At 58.3% G+C, this 21685-nt stretch overlaps 1 protein-coding gene across 1 annotated transcript; it reads right to left on the reverse strand.

Annotated features, from left to right (window-relative positions):
- Positions 1-11491: 11491 nt before the first annotated feature.
- Positions 11492-18729, reverse strand: FGF3 (fibroblast growth factor 3). The gene is made up of 3 exons (XM_032638868.1): positions 18510-18729; positions 16127-16230; positions 11492-11812 (listed from the first exon to the last, which is right to left on the reverse strand). The coding sequence occupies exons 1-3, from the start codon at positions 18727-18729 to the stop codon at positions 11492-11494; spliced, it is 645 nt and encodes a 214-aa protein (XP_032494759.1).
- Between the last annotated feature and the right edge of the window lie 2956 nt (positions 18730-21685).

A 21685-nucleotide genomic window follows, 5' to 3' on the forward strand; every position in this document is an offset into this window, starting at 1 on the left:
ACTTGACGGCTCCAGGAGGCAAACAGGTGGAGGAGGTATCATGGTGTCCACCCTAAGGAAGCAGAGACCCCTGATATCCTTTCTCTCTTTTCTCCTTGGTAATAGAAACTCAGAGTTTTGCCTGCTGTAATACTACTGTCTGGAGTAAAGACTACATTTCCCAGCCTCCCCTGCAGCTTGGAGCAGCCATGTGACTAAAGCCTGGCCAATGGAAGGTAAGCAACACTAGTGGGTGTTCTGGCCAATGGGAGGTAAGCAACACTAGTGGGTGTGGCTTCTGGGGGATGTCCTCTGAGGTTGGGGACATGCCTGTCTTCTTTGTTACTGTTGCAGGGAATGTGAATGGGATGGCTGGAGCCCGAGCAGCTATTTTGTACCATGAGGTCAAAGCCAGATGATTACTATTAAGGAAAAAGATGGGAGGAAGCTGAGTCCCTGATGAATGTGACATAGCCTTGTCACCCTGGACCTCCTTTACATGAGAGATAAATGGTTTTATCTTCTTTAAAATACATTTATCTTGGGCTTCCCTGGTGGCGCAGTGGTTGAGAGTCTGCCTACCAATGCAGGGGACACGGGTTCAAGCCCTGGTCTGGGAAGATCCCACGTGCCACGGAGCAGCTGGGCCCGTGAGCTACAAATACTGAGCTCTGCGCGTCTGGAGCCTGTGCTCCGCAGCAAGAGAGGCCGCGACAGTGAGAGGCCCGCGCACCGCGATGAAGAGTGGCCCCCGCTTGCCACAACTAGAGAAAGCCCTTGCACAGAAACGAAGACCCAACACAGCCAAAAATAAATAAATGAATAAATAAATTTATAAAAAAAAAAAAAAAAATACATTTATCTTGATTTTTTTGGCCTTTGTAGCTGAAGTAAATTCTAACTCCAGAGGGAAAACAGATACTCTGGGAAATTTAACTGGGGCCAAGATGAGCTATGAATCCAAATCCGTTTGGTTCCAAAAGCAGCCTCAAGGTGGGGACACAAAGTGAGCATTGGAAGGACCCAATCTGATGCTGCTGGGGCTGGGGATGCCCCAGACTATGTGTCGGTGAGCTATAGGGGAACTGTTATCCCCACTCCCACTCCAGCCTGTCTCCTTCCAGCAGAAGGCCCGAGGTAGCCCCAGACAATGAGGCCCATATTTCAGTGGCAATGACTTTCTCAAGACCCACGTACCCGGGTGAAGGTAGCACTTTTTGCCCAGCTCTCCACCTGCCCTCTAGCCCACAGAGAGAGAGAGTATGCATAATGGGGGGCGGGCAGCCACGTACCCCAGGCCATTGTCTGTCCACAGAGCAGCAGGCACAGCAACCTCTCAGACGCATGCCTCACCACTAGGGACTTGGGGCTTTACCCCTGAGCCTCAGTTTCTCCACCTGTAAAATGAGGATCATAACCACCAGCCTTGCAGAGTGACGGGGACAGTTCAGTGCGGTGATGGGACCCGGCTCATAGCAGTATTTTATGTGCTAAGTTAATACATGTGAGCAACCCACGGAGATGTCCCTCTAACCCAAGGGTTCCCAAATGCTAGCACATCACCTGGAGGGCCGGTTAACACAGACTGCTGGGTGCCTCCCCTGGGAGTGCATTTCCAGCCAAATCCCGGGTCAGGGGACCACATTTTGAGAACCACTGGTTTAATCAAGGACCCTAAGACAAAAATCTGAAATCGAGGCCCTTTTTAAGACCACCTGAGCCCAAGCGAGGTTCTGGAACCAGGTGGCTGTGTTGAATGCAGGCAGCAACCCTCGGAAGCTGTGAAGCTGTGTGACCTTAGGCAAGTAGCCTCCCTTCTCTGAGCCTTGGCTCCTCAACTATCACATGGAGAGAATTAGAGCACAACTCAGAGCCGAAATTCAGATCAAAGTGATGTGGGAGGTGCCCGATATGTGCTTCTCTTCTTCCTCTTCCTGCTCCCACCCCTCAGTGTTGTCATCACCACCACCACCATCATCTTGTACAGGTAAACACCTTCTCGGCAGGGGGAGCAGCTCTCTGTCTCCCGTCCAGTCAGCAATAGTAGGCGCCTGCTGCATACCTTACCCAGGACCCACGCCCACTGCCTGCTCCGTGCTTTGTGGCTGGGGAAGGGGCCCTTTGCCCTCCAAGCACCACCCTAGGCGGGCAGGTGGGGATGGCCTGGCAGACTCCAGTCCTCCCGGGTCTAGTCAGTCCTGAACTGATGACCGACTCCTTCCCGACTGCCTGACCCAGGGTGTGACCCAGCAGGTGCTGCGGGCACGTCACCAGCAGAGGCACCACCTTTGCCCACCAGGCTTGGGAAGACCCTGTGGTCCTCAGTCAGCCGGGCCCGCCTGGGGCTTGTCTCTGAGGTCACTGCCACCTGCTGGTGGGCAGTGGTACTACAGTCAGGGGTGCCCTCCAAGACCACTTGGGACAACCCAGTCCCCACCTCCTGTCCCCCACTTGCCGCCAAAACATAGGAGGGCCCAATCAGTCCCACTCTCATAGAAAGACTTGCAGCCCTGGCTGTGACGATCAAACATTTATTTATTTATTTATTTATTTATTTGCGGTACGCGGGCCTCTCACTGTTGTGGCCTCTCCCGTTGCGGAGCACAGGCTCCGGACGCGCAGGCTCAGCGGCCATGGCTCACGGGCCCAGCCGCTCCGCGGCACGTGGGATCCTCCCGGACCGGGGCACGAACCCGTGTCCCCTGCATCGGCAGGCGGACTCTCAACCACTGCGCCACCAGGGAAGCCCCTGATTTATTGATTTACCCATTTAAGGTGTCAATGGGCTTGTATTGTGTTGTGCGGCCATCACCGCACCACATCAGTGTTAAAACATTCTCATCACTCCCAAAAAGAAACCCCCATACCCATCATCAGTCTCCCTCCAGCCCCTGGCAACCATCAGTCTACTTTCTGTCTCTATGGATTTGCCAATTCTGGACTTTTCATATAAATGGAGTCACAAGTATGTGGCCTTTTGTGTCTCGCTTCCCTTGCTTAGCATAACGTCTTCAGGCTTCATTCATGCTGTAGTATTTACCAGAACATCATTCCTTTTTATGGCCAAATACTATTTCATTGTATGACTACAGTATTTTGTTTCTCCACTCATCAGCTGATAGACATTTGGGTTATTTCCATTCTTTGACTACTGTGTGTGCAGGCTTTCAAGTGGGCATATGTTTTCAATTCCTTTGGGTACATACCTAGGAGTGGAATTGCTGGGTTATAGGTAACTCTGTGTTAACATTGTAAAGAATGGCCATACTGTTTTCCATAGCAGTTGCACCATTGTGCCCACCCCTTGATGTCCTGCCTGTCCTTGGGGACCATGCAGGGTAGTAGTACGAGCACTGGGGCCCAAGAGACCTTGGGACCAGCCCAGACCTGCTTTCACTGGCTGTGTGACCTCAAGGAAATTGCTTACTCTCTCTGAGCCTCAGTTTTCTCATCTGCAGAAGTGATGACAGGATGTAGCAGATGCTGTCGGTGTTCTGTCCATATCCACTTGGCCCTCACTGTCCTATGCACTTGGACCCCAGGGCTTCCTATCACAAGCCCTTGGGTTTCTTCGTCTGAGGAGAGTGGGCCAGACGTTCAGGGAGTATCTGTCTCTGTGTTGGCGGATAAATAGGCCAAGTGCCTCACCCCTCAGTTGGGTGATAGGGATAGGTGGGGGACCAGCAGTGAGTATACAATTACTTACAGATTGCGTCTGGTTCTATGAACGAAAATAACAAGTCACTGTGAGAAAAAATAAAAGGGGACCCCGATTTTGGGTAGAATAGCCACAGAAGGTCTCTCTGAGAAGGAGACACCCTGAGAAGTGAAAATCAAGGAACCAGTGAGGTGAAGAGTGGAGAGAAGAATATTCCCAGATGGCAGCATGTGCAAAGGTCCTGTGGTGGGGAAGAGCCTGGTACAGACCAGCAGTGGGTCTGGAGTTAGGAAAGGGAGAAAGAACAGAGGAAGTGGGAGGCAGGCAGGGGCTAGAAGAGCATCCTGGTGAAGAGATGACACGTTTGAAAAAACCATTAATGCTTGCTGCATGCTTGGAGGTTCAGTCTGCTCTCCTGAGACAAGAATTTGAGCTTGCGTGGGAAGATTCATGGAGACAGGAGGTCAAGGAGGAATGTCTTGTAAAGAAAAAGGAACCCAGACCTAAGAATCAAAGGGGTGGGGCAGGTTTCCCCTGACTCTCTCCTTTCCTTCGCGTAGTCAGCCAGCATTCCCCGGGAGCTCCAGGGATGGCCCCGTCCTCCTTGAGAACCGGGGGGCAGGCTCTGGAGCCTTCTGTCTGGGCAGGAACCCCAAGTCCCGTCTGGCCAGCCTTGCCATTTTGCCCTTGTTCTGCATCCACTCTGAGTGTCAGTTTCCTCACCGACTGGTGGAGACACAACCCTTGCCTCCTAGGGTTGTTTTCAGACAACCTGAGTCATTAGATGGAGGGAGTTTGGAGAACACGTGAGTTGCTTGGACCGGGCTGGCCTTGAGTCAGTGCTCAGTGAGGGGGAGATTTAAATCATACTCACGACGGTCTCCGACCCACACCACAGCCAGGTGGTGACATTACAGCTGGCATAAGAGCCCTGCCACCTGTGTGTCAGGCACCAGCCTCCACTCCTAAGCTGTACTGAATCTTCAAGACGGCCCTGTGACGTTGGTGTCATTAATTGTCCCCATTTCACAGAGGAGGAGACTGAGGCTTGGGCAGGGTAGAGCACCTTACCCGGCTCCACAGCCTTTGAATGGGGTTCCAAGACTGGGTGGGCCTCGATGGAGACCCAGGTTGGCCCGACTCCAAGGCCTAAGGTCCTAAACAGCCCTCGCGCCATGAAGCCAGTTCTCCTGCCCCATCTCCCACCTCCGTGCCCCCAGCCCAGTCTTGACCTTGCCCTGTGCCAGGGTGGCTCCCAAGGGGGATGGGGATGTTGTCAGGTTATCATCTAGCTGGTGGCTGGTTGGTCACAAGGCACTGGCTCTCGAGGAAGGGGTCCTGAACGACGATGTCCCATTGTCCTGACTGGAGCTGATCTAGTTTTCCTGAAGTTCTCCAGGTCACTGCTCCCAACCCACTCCTTTAGAGAGGCGCCCCTGCCCCCCATAAGGCTGCAAGCTCCCGATGGACAAGCTTAGGCTGTTTTACCTGTGTAGCTGCTCTGCTCAGCAATGGGTCCGGCATTTGGCTGGTGGATGCTCAATGGGTGGATGGTGGATGGGTGGATGGATGGATGGATGGAGAGATGTTTGGGTAGAAGGATGGATGAATGGGTAGATAAATGGATGGATGGATTTGCGAATGGACGAATGTATGTATGTGTGGATGGATGGATGGGTGGATGTTTGGAGAGATGCAGAGATGGATGGATGGATGAATGGATGAATAGCCTGCCCAAGGCATAGAGTTTCCCAGGAATTCCCGCATTGCCGTCAATACTCACTGTGTGTTGCCCCACGAAACTTTCCCTTCACTCCGCACCCTTGAGCCCGTCAGAGGAGAGCACCGCATAGCAGGCATCTTGGGGAGGCTCACTCTGTTCTTGGTGGGTCTCCCAGATCTTGCTGGAAAGCTCAATGCCTGGCCTTCTCCACCCGCTCATGGCTGTGCAGCTCTTTTTAGAGACCAGTCACCATTTGTGTCTCCTCAGTGGATCTGGACGATCACTGTGGGAGCCCATTTGACAGATGAGGACATCGAGGCTGGAATGGGGAGACAGAGCTGATCCTGGGCTCCCACAGCCAATCATGAGACAGCAGAAGTGGCCGAGGCCGTGTTTGAATTGGTACGTCTGAACCCAACACCTGTGCTGCCTCTCTTCCCACTCAGTAGCCCGTCTCCCAAATCCCATTCCAAGGGATGGACGTGCCACCCGACCCGGGCGTTCAGGCACAAGTGTGGCCGCCCGGGCATTCCAGCTATTGCAGCTGAGAGGGGCTGGGGGGTCAGCTCCAGGGCTATATCTGGCTCTCCCTGGAATGTGGCCCAGGCAGGGTCGCCCTCCAATGGGTGGGCGCTAATTATAGACCCGCTTCTTCACCTTTCAGAGTCCTTCAACCCCCTTTGAACCCGCCGTGGGGTTCAAAGGCCTGCTCCCAGCAGCTGAAGCTTGGTTACCCAGGGCCCGTCCTGCCTTGCCCATTACAGGCGGAGAGGGACAACAGGGCCGTCCAGGGCCGGGGCTCAGGGGCCAGCAGTGGGTCCCCGTTCTGTTGGCTTCACGCAGGCAGCGGGCGGACAAGGCCTGGGCAAGCAGAGTGGCACACAGCCCCCAAGGCCAGTGGCTGCCTCTCCGATCAGCTCTGTGCAGGCAGGGGTGACCGACTGGCCGCAACCTAAAGATTCTCTGTTTTCCCAATTTATTCAGCACCGTGTATTGGATGCCTCCGGCGTTCCTCCTGACTTCTGGTGGAGAGGACAGTAAGGCCGGTACCACGGGTCCTGCAGTCAAGGTGCTGCAGCTACTTCTGGTGTTCTTTTACCATTTTATCCACTTTTCCTTTTCTTCAGCTAAGACAGCAAAAGAGATGATTTATTGTACACATTTTACTTTCAGCCACAGCTGAGAACAGAACTCGTCCAGAATGTCACAGGTTCAGGGCAAAGGACCCAAAGGGACCGCTTTGATACAAGCCAGGTGGGTCTCTCAAAGGTGGCTGAGGTGATCAGAATGGCCATCGATGTTCTAGATCCACTGAGACAAGTTCTAGACAGTGGGCACGCCGTCCAACAATTTGTGTGAGTGTCCCTGGCCTCTGGCGTCCCGTGTTCTGCTCCTGTGGCTTCCACGGGTGAACACGTTTACTTGGGCCTCTGCCTCATCTTTTTCGTTTGCACTTCAGCCTGTGCATTCGCTTCCTCCCCCACTTCACTCTTACGGCGCGGAGGTTTCTCAGAAGGTGGCGCTAAGGCCAAGAGCCATTTTACCCACTTTTATTTTATTTATCTGTTTATTTTTCATTTTACCCACTTTTATTTTATTTATCTGTTTATTTTTCATTTTACCCACTTTTATTTTATTTATTTATCTGTTTATTTTTCATTTTACCCACTTTTATTTTATTTATGTTTATTTTTCATTTTACCCACTTTTATTTTATTTATCTGTTTATTTTTCATTTTACCCACTTTTAAGCATACAGTTTTGTGGCGCACATTCACGAGCTTGTGTCACCGTCATCACTATCTGCTTTCAGTACTTTTTCATCGTCCCAGATGGAGACTCTGTCCCCAGGAACCGCTAACTCGCCCTCCCCCTCCCCCAGCCCCCAGCCCCCACCATCCTACTTCCTGTGTCTATGCATTTAACTACACTAGGGACTTCAGTATATGGCATCACGCAGGATTTGTCCCTTTGTGTCTGGCTTCTTTCGCTGAGCATAATGTCCTCCGGGTTCATCCACGTCGTGGCCTGTGTCAATTCCCATCTTCTTCGAGGCTGAGTAATGCTCCATCGTACAGACGGATGACATTGTGCTCCTTCATTCATCCTTCGACAGACACCTTTTGATCACTGTGATTCACCCTGCCATGCCCTAGGGTGAGCAAATACCCATCGGAGCCCTGCTTTTGCTCCGTCTGAGCCTCTGTACCCAGAGGTGGGGCTGCTGGACCACACGCTTATTCTGTGCTGCACTTTTCAAGGAACTGCTGTCCTGTCTTCCACAGCATCTGCCCCATGCCCTCCAGTCTCTCCCCCTGCCCCGGCTCTTTCCCCCTTGGCTGGGCAGGTGTCGGGGAGGGAGTGAGGCTGTTGATCCTGGAGCCTCTGGGACGCCCCGTCCTGGCTCAGGTGGCATCACGTCTTAGAGCTCAGGGACCCGGTCTCCAGCCTCTGCCGCTCCAGGCGGAAACAGGAGAATCCAGGGTGCTGGGCTCACCGAGGGCTCCACCCTCGTCCTGGTTTCCGTTTCCGGGGATCTTGCCTGCTCCCACCCCCTCCTGCATGCAGCCCCCAGCCCCTCCCCCATGAGGGCCCTTTGGGGACTTGATGTTTCATGAAGGAGAGAAGGCAGCAATCAACACTGGACCAGCAGGTGGGCTTGGAGGGTCCGGGGCCTCCTCAGTGGAAGGAGATGGGAGGAGGGATAAAATGCTGGCTATGCACAAAGACGTCCCTTGGGGCTGCCCGGCCAGAGTGTCGCCCAGAGAGACCCCTACCAGCTTCGGAGTCCTGCAAACATGCCAACCGGACAGAGGGAAGCCAGGCGGCTGGTGGCTCTGGGGTGGGTGGGCCTCGCTCCCCGGGTCAGGGGAAGCAGTGTCTCCCCTGGCAGGGCCCCTGGGGCCTCCTGGGGGCCAGGTGAGGCAGGAGGGGAGGTAGAGTGGAGCAAGGCAGAGGCAAAGCCACCTTTCCCATGAACCCGACTTGGGCCCTGGCAGCTGGTAGACACCTACTCCTTGGGGACCACACCTGGCCAGCCCTCAGGCTCCCTCCCGGCATCGGGCAAGTCACACTCCAGTGTCCCCTTCTGTGAGACGGGCGTAGCTGTGGCATTGCCACACGGGTGACCCCCTCCCCCAACCTGCCAAAGTGCTCGCAGGTACAAGGCCGTCCGCCCAAAGTCCCAGGGACGCAGCAGTTCTTAATGACTTGGGGGCCGGAGCCTGGGTTCCACTACATTTACTTAAGTGCTTGTAAACTGACACATAATGCTTTTTCCCTTTGGGGTTCATTTGCATTTTGCTTAAAAAACAAAAAGCTGGTTTCAGGGGAGTGTCTGGCGTTCAAGAACAGAAAGGGATGGGACGACTTGTGAAGGCCCCTCTTTGGAAATCCTCCGAGGCCCCATCCTGAGCACCCCAAGGCCCCCGAAAGCCCGTGTTAGATGGGCCTGCTGTTGGCAGCTTGGCGGACACCGCAGGTTAAGCTTGGGGGCCTACCCTGCTTTCCCCTCAATCGATAAAAGCAGGGTCCCTCTCCCTTTGGGGGGGGGTCACCTGAGCGGCTAGGCAGCTGGGCCCTTTGTCCCCTGTATGAGTTTGCTCAGGCGGCTGTAACAAAGCACCACAGAGCTGGCGGCTTAAACAACAGAAATGTATTGTCTCCCAGCTCTGGGGGCTGGAAGTCCAAGATCTGGGTGTGGGCAGGGTGCGCTCCTTCTGAGTGTTGTGTGGTGGGGAATCTGGTCCAGGCCCTTCCCTAACTTCTGGTGATCTGCAGCGATCTTTCCCGTTCCTCGGTGGTGGAAGCATCACCCCGATGTCTGCCCTCATCTTCACACGGCACTGACCTTGTGCTCAAGTCTGACCTCATATCTCCCTTCTCACAGGGACACTGTCATATCGGAGCAGGGCACACCCAGCTCTAGCACGGCCTCATCCTAACTTGGCTACATCTGCAACAACCCTATTTCCAAATAAGACCCCCGGTTAGGTACTAGGCAGGACTTCAACGTATGAATTTTGCGGGGCTGTGATTCAACATGTAACTCTCTCCTGACCCACACCCGAAATGAAGCTGCTTGGCCTGCAGAGGGCTCCGGATGGACCCAAGCACAGCCTGTCAACTACGGAAAACACACGTTCTCTTGTCTAACTCGTTTTCAACATTAACCAAGATCCCAAATGTCTCCCTCTGCCTTGTTTAGGGCCTGTCAGTTAATGGCGTAGCAATGAGTGCCGGGCTGGACGCCACTGCGTCCCCCTAAGGACATGCGGGGACCAGTTCACCTGCTGAGCCTCAGTTTCCTCATCTGTACAATGGGAGCAAAGGTAGCACCTTCTGCATCTTACTCCAGATAAATCACAAAACTCAAGGGGAACAGCCCAGTGTGAACTCCTGCTTGTGATTGTACCTGTGAATGTTCATTCCTGCAGGTGAGGTGGGGGACAAGTCCTCGGAATCTGACTTGCCGAGGGGGCTGCGGCGGGGGGCAGCGTCCTTGTCTTTACGCCCAGCGGCTCTTTGCCAGGATTTTCACATGTTGCACAGATGTCGGTGCTGAGCCGGCCTTCCTGTGTGTTTGGCTCGTGTGGGTGACCCCAGCAGGGGAGCAGTGCCGGTCCTCTGTGGGCACAGGCTCAGGCCATACCCCTCACCTGGGCCCCGGCCATCAGGGTGGGCTGCCCCCTGCAGGATCCAGGAAGAGTGAATGCACTGCCCGTGCCATTTGGCTTTCACCTGGGCCTGCCCCAGGCGACCCCCACCCACCAGCACTGTTGGGGAAGCAGTCATTGGGGGGCCGGTAGGGACGGCAGCTAGTCGGGCCACCTACTGGCTGCGGCCTCCAGCAAACCGCATCACCTCTCTGAGCCTCGACTTCTTAGGCAAAGGTAGGACCGCTCAAGGCCCTGGTGGTAGGTTGCGAGGATGAAGGAGATGGGGGATGGCCATACCTGGCCTGCAGCCCAAGTGCACAAAATAGTCCACGCAGGGCTTCCCTGGTGGCGCAGCGGTTGAGAGTCCGCCTGCCGATGCAGGGGATACGGGTTCGTGCCCCGGTCCGGGAAGATCCCACGTGCCGCGGAGCGGCTGGGCCCGTGAGCCATGGCCGCTGAGCCTGTGCGTCCGGAGCCTGTGCTCCGCAACGGGAGAGGCCGCGACAGTGAGAGGCCCGCGTACCGCAAAAAAAAAAAAAAGAAAGTCCACGGAGAAGCACACAGCTTCAAGAGAGAGGGAGTTTTGGGGATTTCTAAACAAAGTAGATCTCTCTCTTTCTCTTTCTCCACACACGTGCACATCTATGCACAACCAGGAACACATGAACACACATATACATGCATACACTCACGCACACACACACAGGAACGTATCCACACACACGCAAGCACTCAGGGGAATTCACACACACACATGCGCCTTAGCTGCTTCTTTCCATCCACACAAACCATCCATCAGTTTCAAAAAAGTCCTGCCTTTCCAACCCAGGGGATTAAAATGCGTCTTTCTCCCAGATTCTCAGAATACAACGTTACATCTGAAAACATCGATTTGGCATGGACTCTGCCATCGTCATAAGCAAATATGTGCAAGTGTTTCCTCAGGCGGCATCATTATCTGTTAAATAACAAAGTAGAATAAAATACTTTAATGTTTTGATCACACACATCCCCCGCCCCCATTGTCCCACGGCTGCCCTGCAGAGAGATGCCTCGGTCGGCCGGACGTGGGTGGTTGGGGTCCTCCTGGCCGACGTAAACCCACAGGTGTCCCGGTTTAAAGCAGCCCCCTCCGGGCCACGACGCAGGGCCCCTAGCTCCCACGTCACCCTTGTTTGAGAGAAGCAGGAAGGGTTGAGAACGTGTTCTGTTGGCCCTGGAAAGAGCAGCCAGCTCTGATGTAGCCAGGGGCAGGGCAGAGAAGAGTCGGAGACGGATTCCTGCACACACTGGGTCGGCTTTGACTGTGGACACTAGGCGTCCGTCGGCTGGTCCGCACCCTCCAACCAGGCGGCCTGAGCTTGGAGCCCAGCCGTGGGGCAGGGATGCTCAAAGCCTCCGCTCCCTAGGCCGGGGCTAAGCTCGGCCTCCCCGGACCCGCAGCCTCCTCCGCTGTCGTCGCCGCCGCCGCCGTCAGGGCTGGGTGGTCCTGCCTGGAGGCCTGGACTGTCTGCGGCGGAGCCCGGCCGCGCCCTGGAGCAGCGTCACCATCTCGTGGTCCTTGTGGTCCAGCACCCGAGGCAGGAACAGCGAGGACTTCTGCGTGCGGCGCGTCTTGAAGCCCCTGCGGGGCCGGCCCTTGCCATTCACAGACACGTACCACAGTCTCTCGGCGCTGGGCTGGCGCCGGGCCCCACGCCCGCCGGGCACCGTGCGGTACAGCCGGGAGGCGTACGTGTTGTAGCCCAGCTCGTGGATGCGCTCCACGAATTCACACTCGGCGTTGTAGCTCTCCTGTGGGGCGGGCAGGGGCCAAGGTCAGCGGCACAGAGGCCACGAGGATGTGGGCAGGGAGGGATGCCCTTAGCAGGGGTCTGTGCCAGCCCAGGGCAGGGTGGGGAAGGCGGGTCCCTACCCTCTTGGAGGCGGGTGTCTGGAGGGACAAAGGTGCAAACCCAGAATGTAAGGAGCTTTCACCAGTGTCCCCGCAGGCGGCTGTGGGGTCTCTCCAGTCAGGGGCTAGAGGATGGGCGGGTATGCCTTACGCCAGCTCAGCTGTGGGTGGACAGGCATGCCAAGGGCCATCCCCCAAACCGCTTCCCTCCCCGCGCTGTGCCAAGGGGCAGGGCTGGGGGCACAGGGAAAGCTGCGCAGAAAGACTGGCCTTCCCTCCTGGGACTGACCGCGGGGCAGGAGACCCTCGGGGCCTGTGCCCACCTGCAGAGGGGGAGGGGAGCAGCTACTGAGTGCAGGTGGCCCAGCGGCCTGCAGCCCCATTCTCAGGGGTCACAGGCTGTTCGGGGCCAGATCCACGCATTGGACAGCTTGGGACCCCAAAAGACCTCAGGAAGCAAGATGTTAGGCACCGAACACCTCTTCCCAACGACACGGGAGCCCAGAGATAAGGCTGGAGAGCTTTGGTTGAAGCGGGGTGGTGGTGCCTCCCCCATAACTCCAACCTCTCCTCTCTGCTCTCCAGACCCTCGGTGGATGCCCAGAGCTCCTTGGGTCTGGGTACGGACTCCATTGCCCGAGACCAACTTCCAGACTTTACAGATGGGGAAACTGAGGCCCAGGGGTGGTGCCAGACCCCAGATCACAGAGGGGTGTGATGCCCTTCTGGCCTGTGCCCACCCCCATGCCAGGCACGCTGTGTTAGCATCTTATCCTTCACCCCTTCACGCCCCCGCATTGAGTTTCCGTGAAAAACTCAGCGGCTGAAACAACTCTCCTCCCAGGCCACTCTGTCCTGGAGAAGGGACGTCCTCCAGGGCTGAGGCCCATCGCCCAGGGGGCCTGGCGGGCTTGCTCTTTGCTGGGACACTTTGGGGGCCACCAGAGGGGTACAGTCCTGTGAGCCTCAAAGGGCAAGGGGCTCAGGTCCTATGGAAGGGGTTCTCGGGGGCAGGGCACTTGCTTGCATCTTGTAGGGGCTCCTGGGTTGGAGGGGGGGGTCTAAGATCACCTGGAAAAAGGCATCACAGACTCACCGTGACAACAGTTCCCAATGCCAGTCCCGTCCCTGCGGTCCCGCCTCAGACTCTGCTCCACACGTGCCGTCCCCAGAGTCCCCCCAGCCCTGGGCTCCACCAGCTCAAATTCTATTTGTTGCTGTCAGCCTCCGCCCCCCCGGGGGTGCTGCTTTCCCAGCTCGGCCTCGCCAGCACCTGGAGCTGGTCCAGGAGAGCCCGCCAGGGCAGGGCGGAGGCGGGGACCAGGCAGGGGTGCACAGAGTGGCCAGATACCTTCCCAGTGGGGCGACACTTGGAGGGGAGGGCATTTTCTGGTGGGCATTTGGCAGCAGGGACACTGCAGGCAATGAGAGTACAGGCAAAGGCGTGGGCAGCGGGCGGCGGGCCGCAGCGCTTGCCCTGGAGGGCCAAGGGGTCCGGAGCCTGGAGTGGGGTCACGAGCTGTGCAGTGATGGTGGGACGTGGGGGCAGAAGGTGCCCTGGGTGGTTCCTCCGTGAGCTGAGCTGAGGAATCCGGGTGATAATCTGTGGGTAATGGGGAGTTCCCAGAGGCCATCACATGAGTGGATTTTCATTTTAGGAAGATCCCTGAGCAGGTACCTAGCATAGAGTATGACATATGGTAAGTGCCTAGGACAGTGAGGAATGAAGGAATGAATACCAGATGGATGGATGGATGGAAGGATGGAAACATAAGTGGATGGATGTTGATAGATGGGTGGGGGGATGGATGGATGTTGATAGATGGATGGATGGTTGGGTGGAAGGAGAGGGAAGGGAAGGAGTGTGGACTGGAAGAGGGAGACCCTGGAGCCCAGGAGTTGTGACGGTCCAGCTGGGAGATGATGAGGGCCTGAGTTATAAGGGCACTGGCCACAGGAATAAGGCAGAGGGAGGCAGACATTGAAGAGAGAGATTCAGGAAGTATATTCGAGGACTTGGAGATGGACTGAACGTGGGGCTGAGACAGAAGGATGTGTCCACCAGGACTCCTAGCTGACCTCGGGCTTGAGTGAGTGGCCCGTCTGTTGGGGCGTGCTACCCTCTGCCAGGGTGGTCTCTGTCCTCTGCTGTCAGGACATTTCGGGGGCATCTATAACTCAGAAGGGAGATCAGGGCTGGAATTGGGGGCTGTGAGGGTGCAAGGGCCACTGACTCACAGAATGCATGAGCTAGCCTGGAGGGTGGGAAGCACGGGAATGGCTAAGGCCAGGGAACTCAGACAGCCAAGAGGCACGGCGGTGGGAGCAGGCAAAGGTGGTGGCAGGATGGGGACGGGGGCGCAGGTGGCAGGGATGGCACCCAGGCTGCCTCACTTTCCAGGTTATCTGCAAAGCGGTGAGGCCTTCCCTGCCAGGTGCTCTGAAAAGTTCCACCCCATCCAGCTAGACCTCCTGGCTGTCCCGGGTGGGCCCAAGAACCTCTTCGCCGTCTCCAAAGCCACTGCTATCAGCTCTCAGGGATAGAAGCCACAGGGAGATTCTGACCCACTGGGATCCCCCAGGGCATGCTTTGTTCTGTCCCCCAAAGTCCTGGGCCTGGGTCTTCCATGCAAGAGATGGCAGAGACCTGAGGTTTCCCTCCTGATTCAGCCCCACCTGCCCCGCTCTGTGAACTTTCCCAGCATGAACAAAGGCCCTCTCTGGTCCGTAAGACCTGCACGAGCACTGCAGGCCAGCAAGGTGGGCCCTCTCCATAAGGGATGGGAGCAACTGTGGGAGGTCTGAGGCCATTTCAGGGAAGAGGAAGTCAGTTCTCCTCACTTGCCACCAGGGCCGCAGGGCCGGAGGGATCTGGAGAGCCACCGTCCACCTCAAGAAAAGTCAGACCAGACCCCGGGCTAAGGGCATGTCCTTATAAACCACGACTGGTGTTTGCAGACTCTAGAAGGACATACAGAAAAGGCTGGGCATCCAAGGGTCCCTCCTCTCAGACACAGCTTCTGTCAAGGGGCCTCGGGGGTCAGAGAAAACAAATGAGTACATTCCAACTTCCGGAGTTCCCTTAGCAAAGCTGTGAAAACTCTGTGATGAAATCATCTGCTTGAAGGAGGCTATTCCCCTGCAATTCTTGTTCGCGCTTTGCCTGACTTCAGAGGGGCTGGGAAATGTTGGTGTGTTTCCCCTGCAAATGCGACTGAACGGAGAAAGGTAATTGCAGGGAGGTGGTCCTCGGCTGCGTCGTCTAGGTGATGTGTGGATGCAAAACCTCTCATTGCTCAGGGAGTATCAGCCAGATTGCATGTAATGACGAGTTGGAGGCAGCAAATTTCCCAGCACATGTATTTTACTCCATGTATCCCCCGCCCTTGGGGGAGGGACACTGCCAATGCCCACAGAGTTACAGGACACTTTTTGTTGCAGAGATGCAGGCGGTGCGTAGCCTGGGCTCCAAAACTGTGTGTCTGGGACCTGGGTCCTGTCTCCCTTCTTGGTTCCCTTTTATGAACTCACAGCTCTTGCCTTTCCACCCTTGGGAAGACCTGGCTGTGCCGTGCCCTGCTTCTTCCCCTCCTCACTCCCAGGAGAGCTCTGGGGGAGCCCACAGAAGAGCTTTTTTTTTTTTTTTTTGGCTGTACGCGGGCCTCTCACTGTTGTGGCCTCTCCCGTTGTGGAGCACAAGCTCCAGACGCGCAGGCCCAGCCGCTCCGTGGCACGTGGGATCTTCCCGGACCGGGGCACGAACCCGCGTCCCCTGCATCGGCAGGCGGACTCAACCACTGCGCCACCGGGGAAGCCCCACAGAAGAGCTTTGGCCCAACGCACATCCCTGCTTCATCCCAAGGCCTGCTAGAGTCCATTTATCTTGGTAGAAATTTGGGGGACAATCTCTCCCCTACTCTCAGCTACCTTGAAGGTGACCACAGAATGGCTGGAGGAACATTTTCTAACCGGACAGCACTGGAGAACATAGGATGTGTCTACCCCCCAGCCAAGAGCTGCCTCTAAACAGAAGCAGCCATAAGAGCATTGGTCGAGGGGCCACGGGACCTGGGGTTCCGGTCCCAGCTCAGTCCTGCATGTCCCCGGACAAAGCATTCTACGGCCCACGTCCCCTTATGTCCTCTGATGTGATGCTCAAGGGAGACGGCTGCTCCATCTGTGCCCACCCGCCCCTCATGAACAATTGGACTCACCGAAGCATAGAGCCGTCCCTTCTTGTTCATGGCCAAGTACCGCCCGGAGAAGAGCCCTTTGATGGCCACAACACCCACCTCCACTGCTGTTATCTCCAGGATACCTGGGAAGAGTCAGGAAGGCCCATCACTCCTTCCACCTCCCACAGAGCCCAGAGGTGAGGGCTGAGCCCCTGATGGCCCTGCCCAAAGCCAAGCCCAGCTCTGGGAGGGGGAGGTGAAGGCAGAGGTGAAAGCAGCACACGCCCAAAGGGGGTGACTTTGGAAGTTCAGGGGAGGGAGAAACGCCTGGGTGGGAGGTGCAGGAGAAGAATTCAAACCTGGGAGGGAAATAATAAAGCTAGTATTTCTCCGTGCTGACTCTCTGCAGGACATGGAACCCCTTGGAGCCTCTCTGCTACTCGGTGAGCTAGTTTCACGATGGGCCAGACAAGCAAGCTGAGACCGTGGGGCTGTGTGACTTGCCCAAGATGGCGCACAGGTGTTTGAACTGGGATTCAAAGCCCTGCTGCAGATGGCGGGGTCTGGACTCCCCCGCTCAGGACAGCACTGGGTGCTAGGAGAGGCCCCGGAGAGGGAGCTGGGCCCTTGCTGAGGTGAGTTGATAATGGAATCCACTGGTGCATTCTGGGTGCCACCCAAACCCGCTGGCAATGTACGTGGGCGTGAGATCATTGTCTCGGGCCTGTATGCAGGTTACAGGATGTTGGCAGGAGGCCGGATTAGACCCCGGAGCTCACAAAGGGAAGCCACCTGCGCTCACCGCTCTCCACTGAATGTAAGAAAGGTGAAATCTCCCCCAACGCCTCCCTTTTGGACCCGAAAGCACTTTTTTCCGAAGCCCCAGGTGGGGCCATTGTCCCCCGAGAATGGCTCCGAGGAAGGGCGGCTGGGGTAACAGCCGGTGCCCTCTCCAGGGGGCGCATCTCTGGCAGTGCGTCTGGCCCCGAACACGTCAGCCATCCTAGGGCCCAGACGCGGGCCGCCGGAGGCTTGTGCGGAGCGTACGGGGGTGCAGGATGCTGGCCTCTCGCGTCCCCGGGACGCAGGCTGGGCGGATTCCGCGGCGCCGGCCCGAAAACCAGAGAAGCGCGCATCTGGATGCGGGACAGGGGCGGCTGAAGGCGCGCGCCCTCCTCCCTCAGCCTATGGGCTGCCCGTCCTGGATGCCTCAAGAATTTGGATGCTCTGCGACTCCAAGGGGGAGGCTGGATTTGGAGAGAAACGAGGTATCGCTACTAGGCGAGCGCAGGCGCTCCCGTAACCCCGTCCTGAGCGCGGGGACATCCTGGCAACATTTGGCTCCCACCGCGCGGCTCCGGAGGCGTCTGCCGAAGACGCCCTCGCACTACTGCGGCTTTCCTGGAGGAAGTAGAGTTTTCCGGCCGCCGCCTTGAATCCACCGCACCACTTCCTGCGCCCGGGGAGGGCGCAGAGCGCGGGTCGCAGCGGAGAACCCCCGAGACCCCGGCCACACTCCCACGCTGCCCACTGAGTTCCTGCCTCGGGCCTCCAGCCCCCCAGCGAGCGGAGCTGCTCCGAGTCACCCCGGCCTCGCGCTCCTGCAAGGAGGGCTCAGCATGAGCCCGGGTCCCCCGGCCGAAGGAACCAAACCTTGGAGCCTCGCGGGACTTCGGCTCCAGCGCAGTCCGGGCGCGGGTCCTGGCTGCTGGGCGCGGTGAAAGTGTATCTGCGCCCCCAGACCCAGGCAGACGCCCCTGCGTGCTCCTAAGCCGCAACCCGCGGCCCCCCACCCGGGGCCGGGGCGCGCGCCCGGCCTGTCTCTCTGCGGCCAAAGGTAGAGGCGGGAAGGCTGGGGATTCCGGTCTGGGGACACGATTCTCTATCCGTGCGGCCGCCTCCCCAGAGCCCCGCTATGTCCGCGCGAGTGTCCTCCGCGCACAGGCGGCGCGGGGCGGCCGCGAGGGCGGAAGGGATGATGGGGCGCCCCGGGGCGGGCAGCAGGAGGAGAAATCGTCAAACTAATAAAGAGGATGAGAAATGCCTTGTCCAGGGCCTTTTCTCCGAAAAACTCCAAAGGGTCAAACTTGGCAGGACCTCCGAACCCAGCCGAGCAGGGAGCCCCCGGACGGCCCACCTCGCACCCCCTCGGACGAACGGGCGGGGTTGGGGGCAGGCTGGGCCAGGCCAGCCGGCCCGACAGCGGGCAGCCACCTCCCCGAGCCCTCTTCGGACGTGTCCCGCGCCCCACCCCAGCTCCACTCTCGCTCTTCTCCCGGACGCTGAAGGAGGCCAGGGAACCCGGTTGGTCTCCCTCTGGCAGCAGGGCTGGTCTGCGTCCCTGCGCACCCTTCGCGCACCAACCCCTCCTGCGATCCTCCCCGGGGATGCCCCGCGCGGCGCCGCGGGGCCACACACTCACTGTAGGCGCTGTTCTCTAGGCTGCCGTTGACACGGCCGCTCGGGTGAAGCTGGAGGTGGTACTTGGTGGCGCAGTAGAGCTTGCGGCGCCGGGGCGCCCCGCCGAGGTGCTCGTAGACCCCGCCGCGGCCGCCCGCATCGCGCCGCAGCCGCCCCCCGGGGCCCGCGGCCGGCCAGCCGGGCTCCAGCAGGCCGAGCAGCAGAAGCCAGATCAGGCCCATCGCGGCATCGCGCCCGCCCCGCGGCGGCGGCGGCTGCAGCAGAGCGCGGCGCCCATGGAAGGGACGGCGGCGGAGCCGGGGCGAGGCGCTCGGAGCCGGCTCCGCGGGGTGGGGGGAGGGGAGCGAAGAGGAGGGACGGGGGCGGGTGGGAGAGAGAAAGAGAGATCCTTTAATTTTCACCCAGGATCGGGTGAAATTTCCGTTGCTGCGCAAAGAGCTGAAAGAAAAGACGGTTGGGCAACAAAAGGCCGACGTGGTCCCCAGGCGGAGGCGCGGGAGGGGCGGGAGGCCGGGCGGCTGGGGAGCCCGGCGGGGCGCGGGGTTCGGGCCGGGCGCCGCCAGAGCACACTCGACCCCCGCGGCCAGCCGTCGAGCCGCGGCTCCGCTCCGCCGCGCGGCCCGCGCCGCCGTGCGCCCTCCCGGCTCCGAAAGGTCCCTTCCCCGCCCCTCCCCCGCCCCCTCCCTCAGACCAATTATGCCTCCGAAAATTATAGACCGAGGCCTCGAGGCGGCCGCCCCAGGCCCTGTCACCCCCTCCCGCCCCCCATCAATCCCAGGGCACAATGGGAACGCCGCCGGTGACTGATGTCCGCGAAAACAACTTGCGGGGAAGTCGCGCTGACAAACGCCCATTAAAGGCGGCGCATAATGAAGGGGGCTGAAGAGCACGGCGGAGGGGAGGGCCCTGGCGCGGGCGCGCGTGGGGGACCCCAAGGTTCTGACTGCGCCCAGGGCTCCCCGTTGGAGCCAGGACGCTGTTCTCGGCGGCCCGAGGCTTGGCGGGACCGGTCGGGAGGTGCCGTATCCCGTCGCGCATCCCAACAGGGCAGATCGGGAAGGGTGAGGTTTGCGCTTGGAGGGTCCTGTCCCAACAGCAGGTCGGCCAGAGAGCGGGCTGGGGAGGTAGGAGGGGGACAGGAGAGCCAGAGAAAGGGGCACAGAGTCAGAGAGCCCTAAAGCAAGAGAGACAGACACAGAAAGACAGGGAGAAAGATCTCAGAGAATGGGAGAGAATATGACAGAAAGGAAAGAGAGACTGAGAAACAGAGATGGAGACCAAGAGAGCAGGGGAGTGATGCCCAGAGAAAAACATGGGAAGCCTGGTGGCCACAGAGAAGGGAGATGGGAGGAAAGTGGCAAAGGTGGATGGATATCCCGGCCTGGTGGGTTCCAAGTAGCAGTGTCGATGCCCCTGGAGACTGCATGGGGGCCCCTCCCCCAGGGAACCCAGTGAAATGGGGCTGAGCATGGAGTGTCGGGAAAAGCCACATCCCCACTACCTCTCTTGTTCCCGCAGCCTCTGTGCCCCAGCAGCCCCCTGGCCAGCAGCCAGCCTGATACTGACACCCATGCTCAAGCAAGGGCACTTGCGAGGTCGGGGGGTGGGGTGGGGGCTGTAGGGTCCAGTAGTCTAGGCTACAGCATTGGCTCCCAGTCCAGGAGCTCAGGGGTGAGCCAGGTGGGCTGGCATCTCCCATCCCTTCTACATGCATCAGAATTTGGAACCTTGGTCCTTCCCAGGGGAGGGGCATGTGGGGAGTGCACCAGGGACTCTCTTGAGCTGCAGGAGGTAGCAGGGCCCACTGGGATATGTCTCACCACCCTGGCCTAACACAGATAGGGCAGCATGTCCTCAGTGAGCCCTTCCCAGTACACTCAGTGCCTGAGTGGCCGCGGGACATCACTCGGTACCCCAGCCCCAGAGAAGGTGGTTTCTGGCTAGGGTCTGTCTTTAGACTTAAAGACCAGGCCACTGATTGCTAGAGCCCCTTAATGGTGGAGCCTGTTTCACAAGGGACAGAGGACAGCCCCCAGGCAGCCCCCGAGGTAGGAGCCAGGGGGAGCCCATTGGAGCTGTACCCACAGGGCTGGCCTGGGGCTGCTGGTCCCTTGAACTTCCAATGAGAACACAGGAGAGACACAGTGAAGGCTGTAGGTGCCCTAAACGCCATTTGCTCTGCTTCTGGGGGTCAGGTGCCTCCAGAAGATGGGAGGAGCCAGGAAACTCCAATAGGGGAAGCTTCTGGGGGTCAGGTGCCTCCGGAAGATGGGAGGAGCCAGGAAACTCCAATAGGGGAAGCTCTGGGTTTGCAGCCTCCTTCCTACCCCATGCCTGAGGCCTCAACAGTGCCCTGGGACCAGTTTCAAACCTTCTCATGGTGGGTCACCCTGCACCCACCCCAGTCTGCCTGCACCCTAGAACTGGTGGGGGGAGGGGGCTCCACAGAGCAGGGGTCCAAGGGCGGTGAGAGGTCAGGAGGGCAGGAGGTTCTGCTGGGTTTGTTCATTGTTGTACCCTCAGCTCCTAGACTGTGCCTGGCTCACAGAAGCCTCTCAGAACCGATTCCTTGAATGAATGAGTGAGTGGCTTGGCTGCTTTCTGGTCCTGTGACCCTGGCCATTTGGCATCACCCCTCTGAGATGCTGCCTTCTCGTATATAAAATGCCTCAGATAGGGACTTCCCTGGCGGTGCAGTGGTTAAGACTCCGCGCTTCCATTGCTGGGGGCACGGGTTCGATCCCTGGTCGGGGAACTAAGATACCACATACCACGTAGCGAGGCCAATGAGTAAAATGCCTCAAATGTAGTGAGAGAAACTCAGTGGAAATAGTAGAAGTGCCCCTGCAAGGGTCCTGCCACCATGTCAGTGCAGATCTGGCCCCATCAATAGGGAGCCACAGTTCATTCTGCAAACCGAGATGCCTCCAAGAGTGAAACAGGGCACTGTGAACAGACATGCCTGGACAGCTGGACCCCTTCCCCAGGTCCCTTCCAGTGGGCCCGGCTCACCACGGCTTAGGGGGATTTCTCCAAGGCAGCTGAGTTCCCCGGGCCCTGGCCGTAGCCTCTAGGCTGAAGGCATAGGTAGTGCCTAAAACCCAAAGCTGACATCTGCGCCGCACCCCGCCTTGCCCCGCACCAGGCCCTGCGGCAGCCCCATCCTCTGCTAGTGTT

Source organism: Phocoena sinus, chromosome 8 (genome assembly GCF_008692025.1).
Source record: "Phocoena sinus isolate mPhoSin1 chromosome 8, mPhoSin1.pri, whole genome shotgun sequence".
Lineage (NCBI taxonomy): Eukaryota > Metazoa > Chordata > Mammalia > Artiodactyla > Phocoenidae > Phocoena > Phocoena sinus.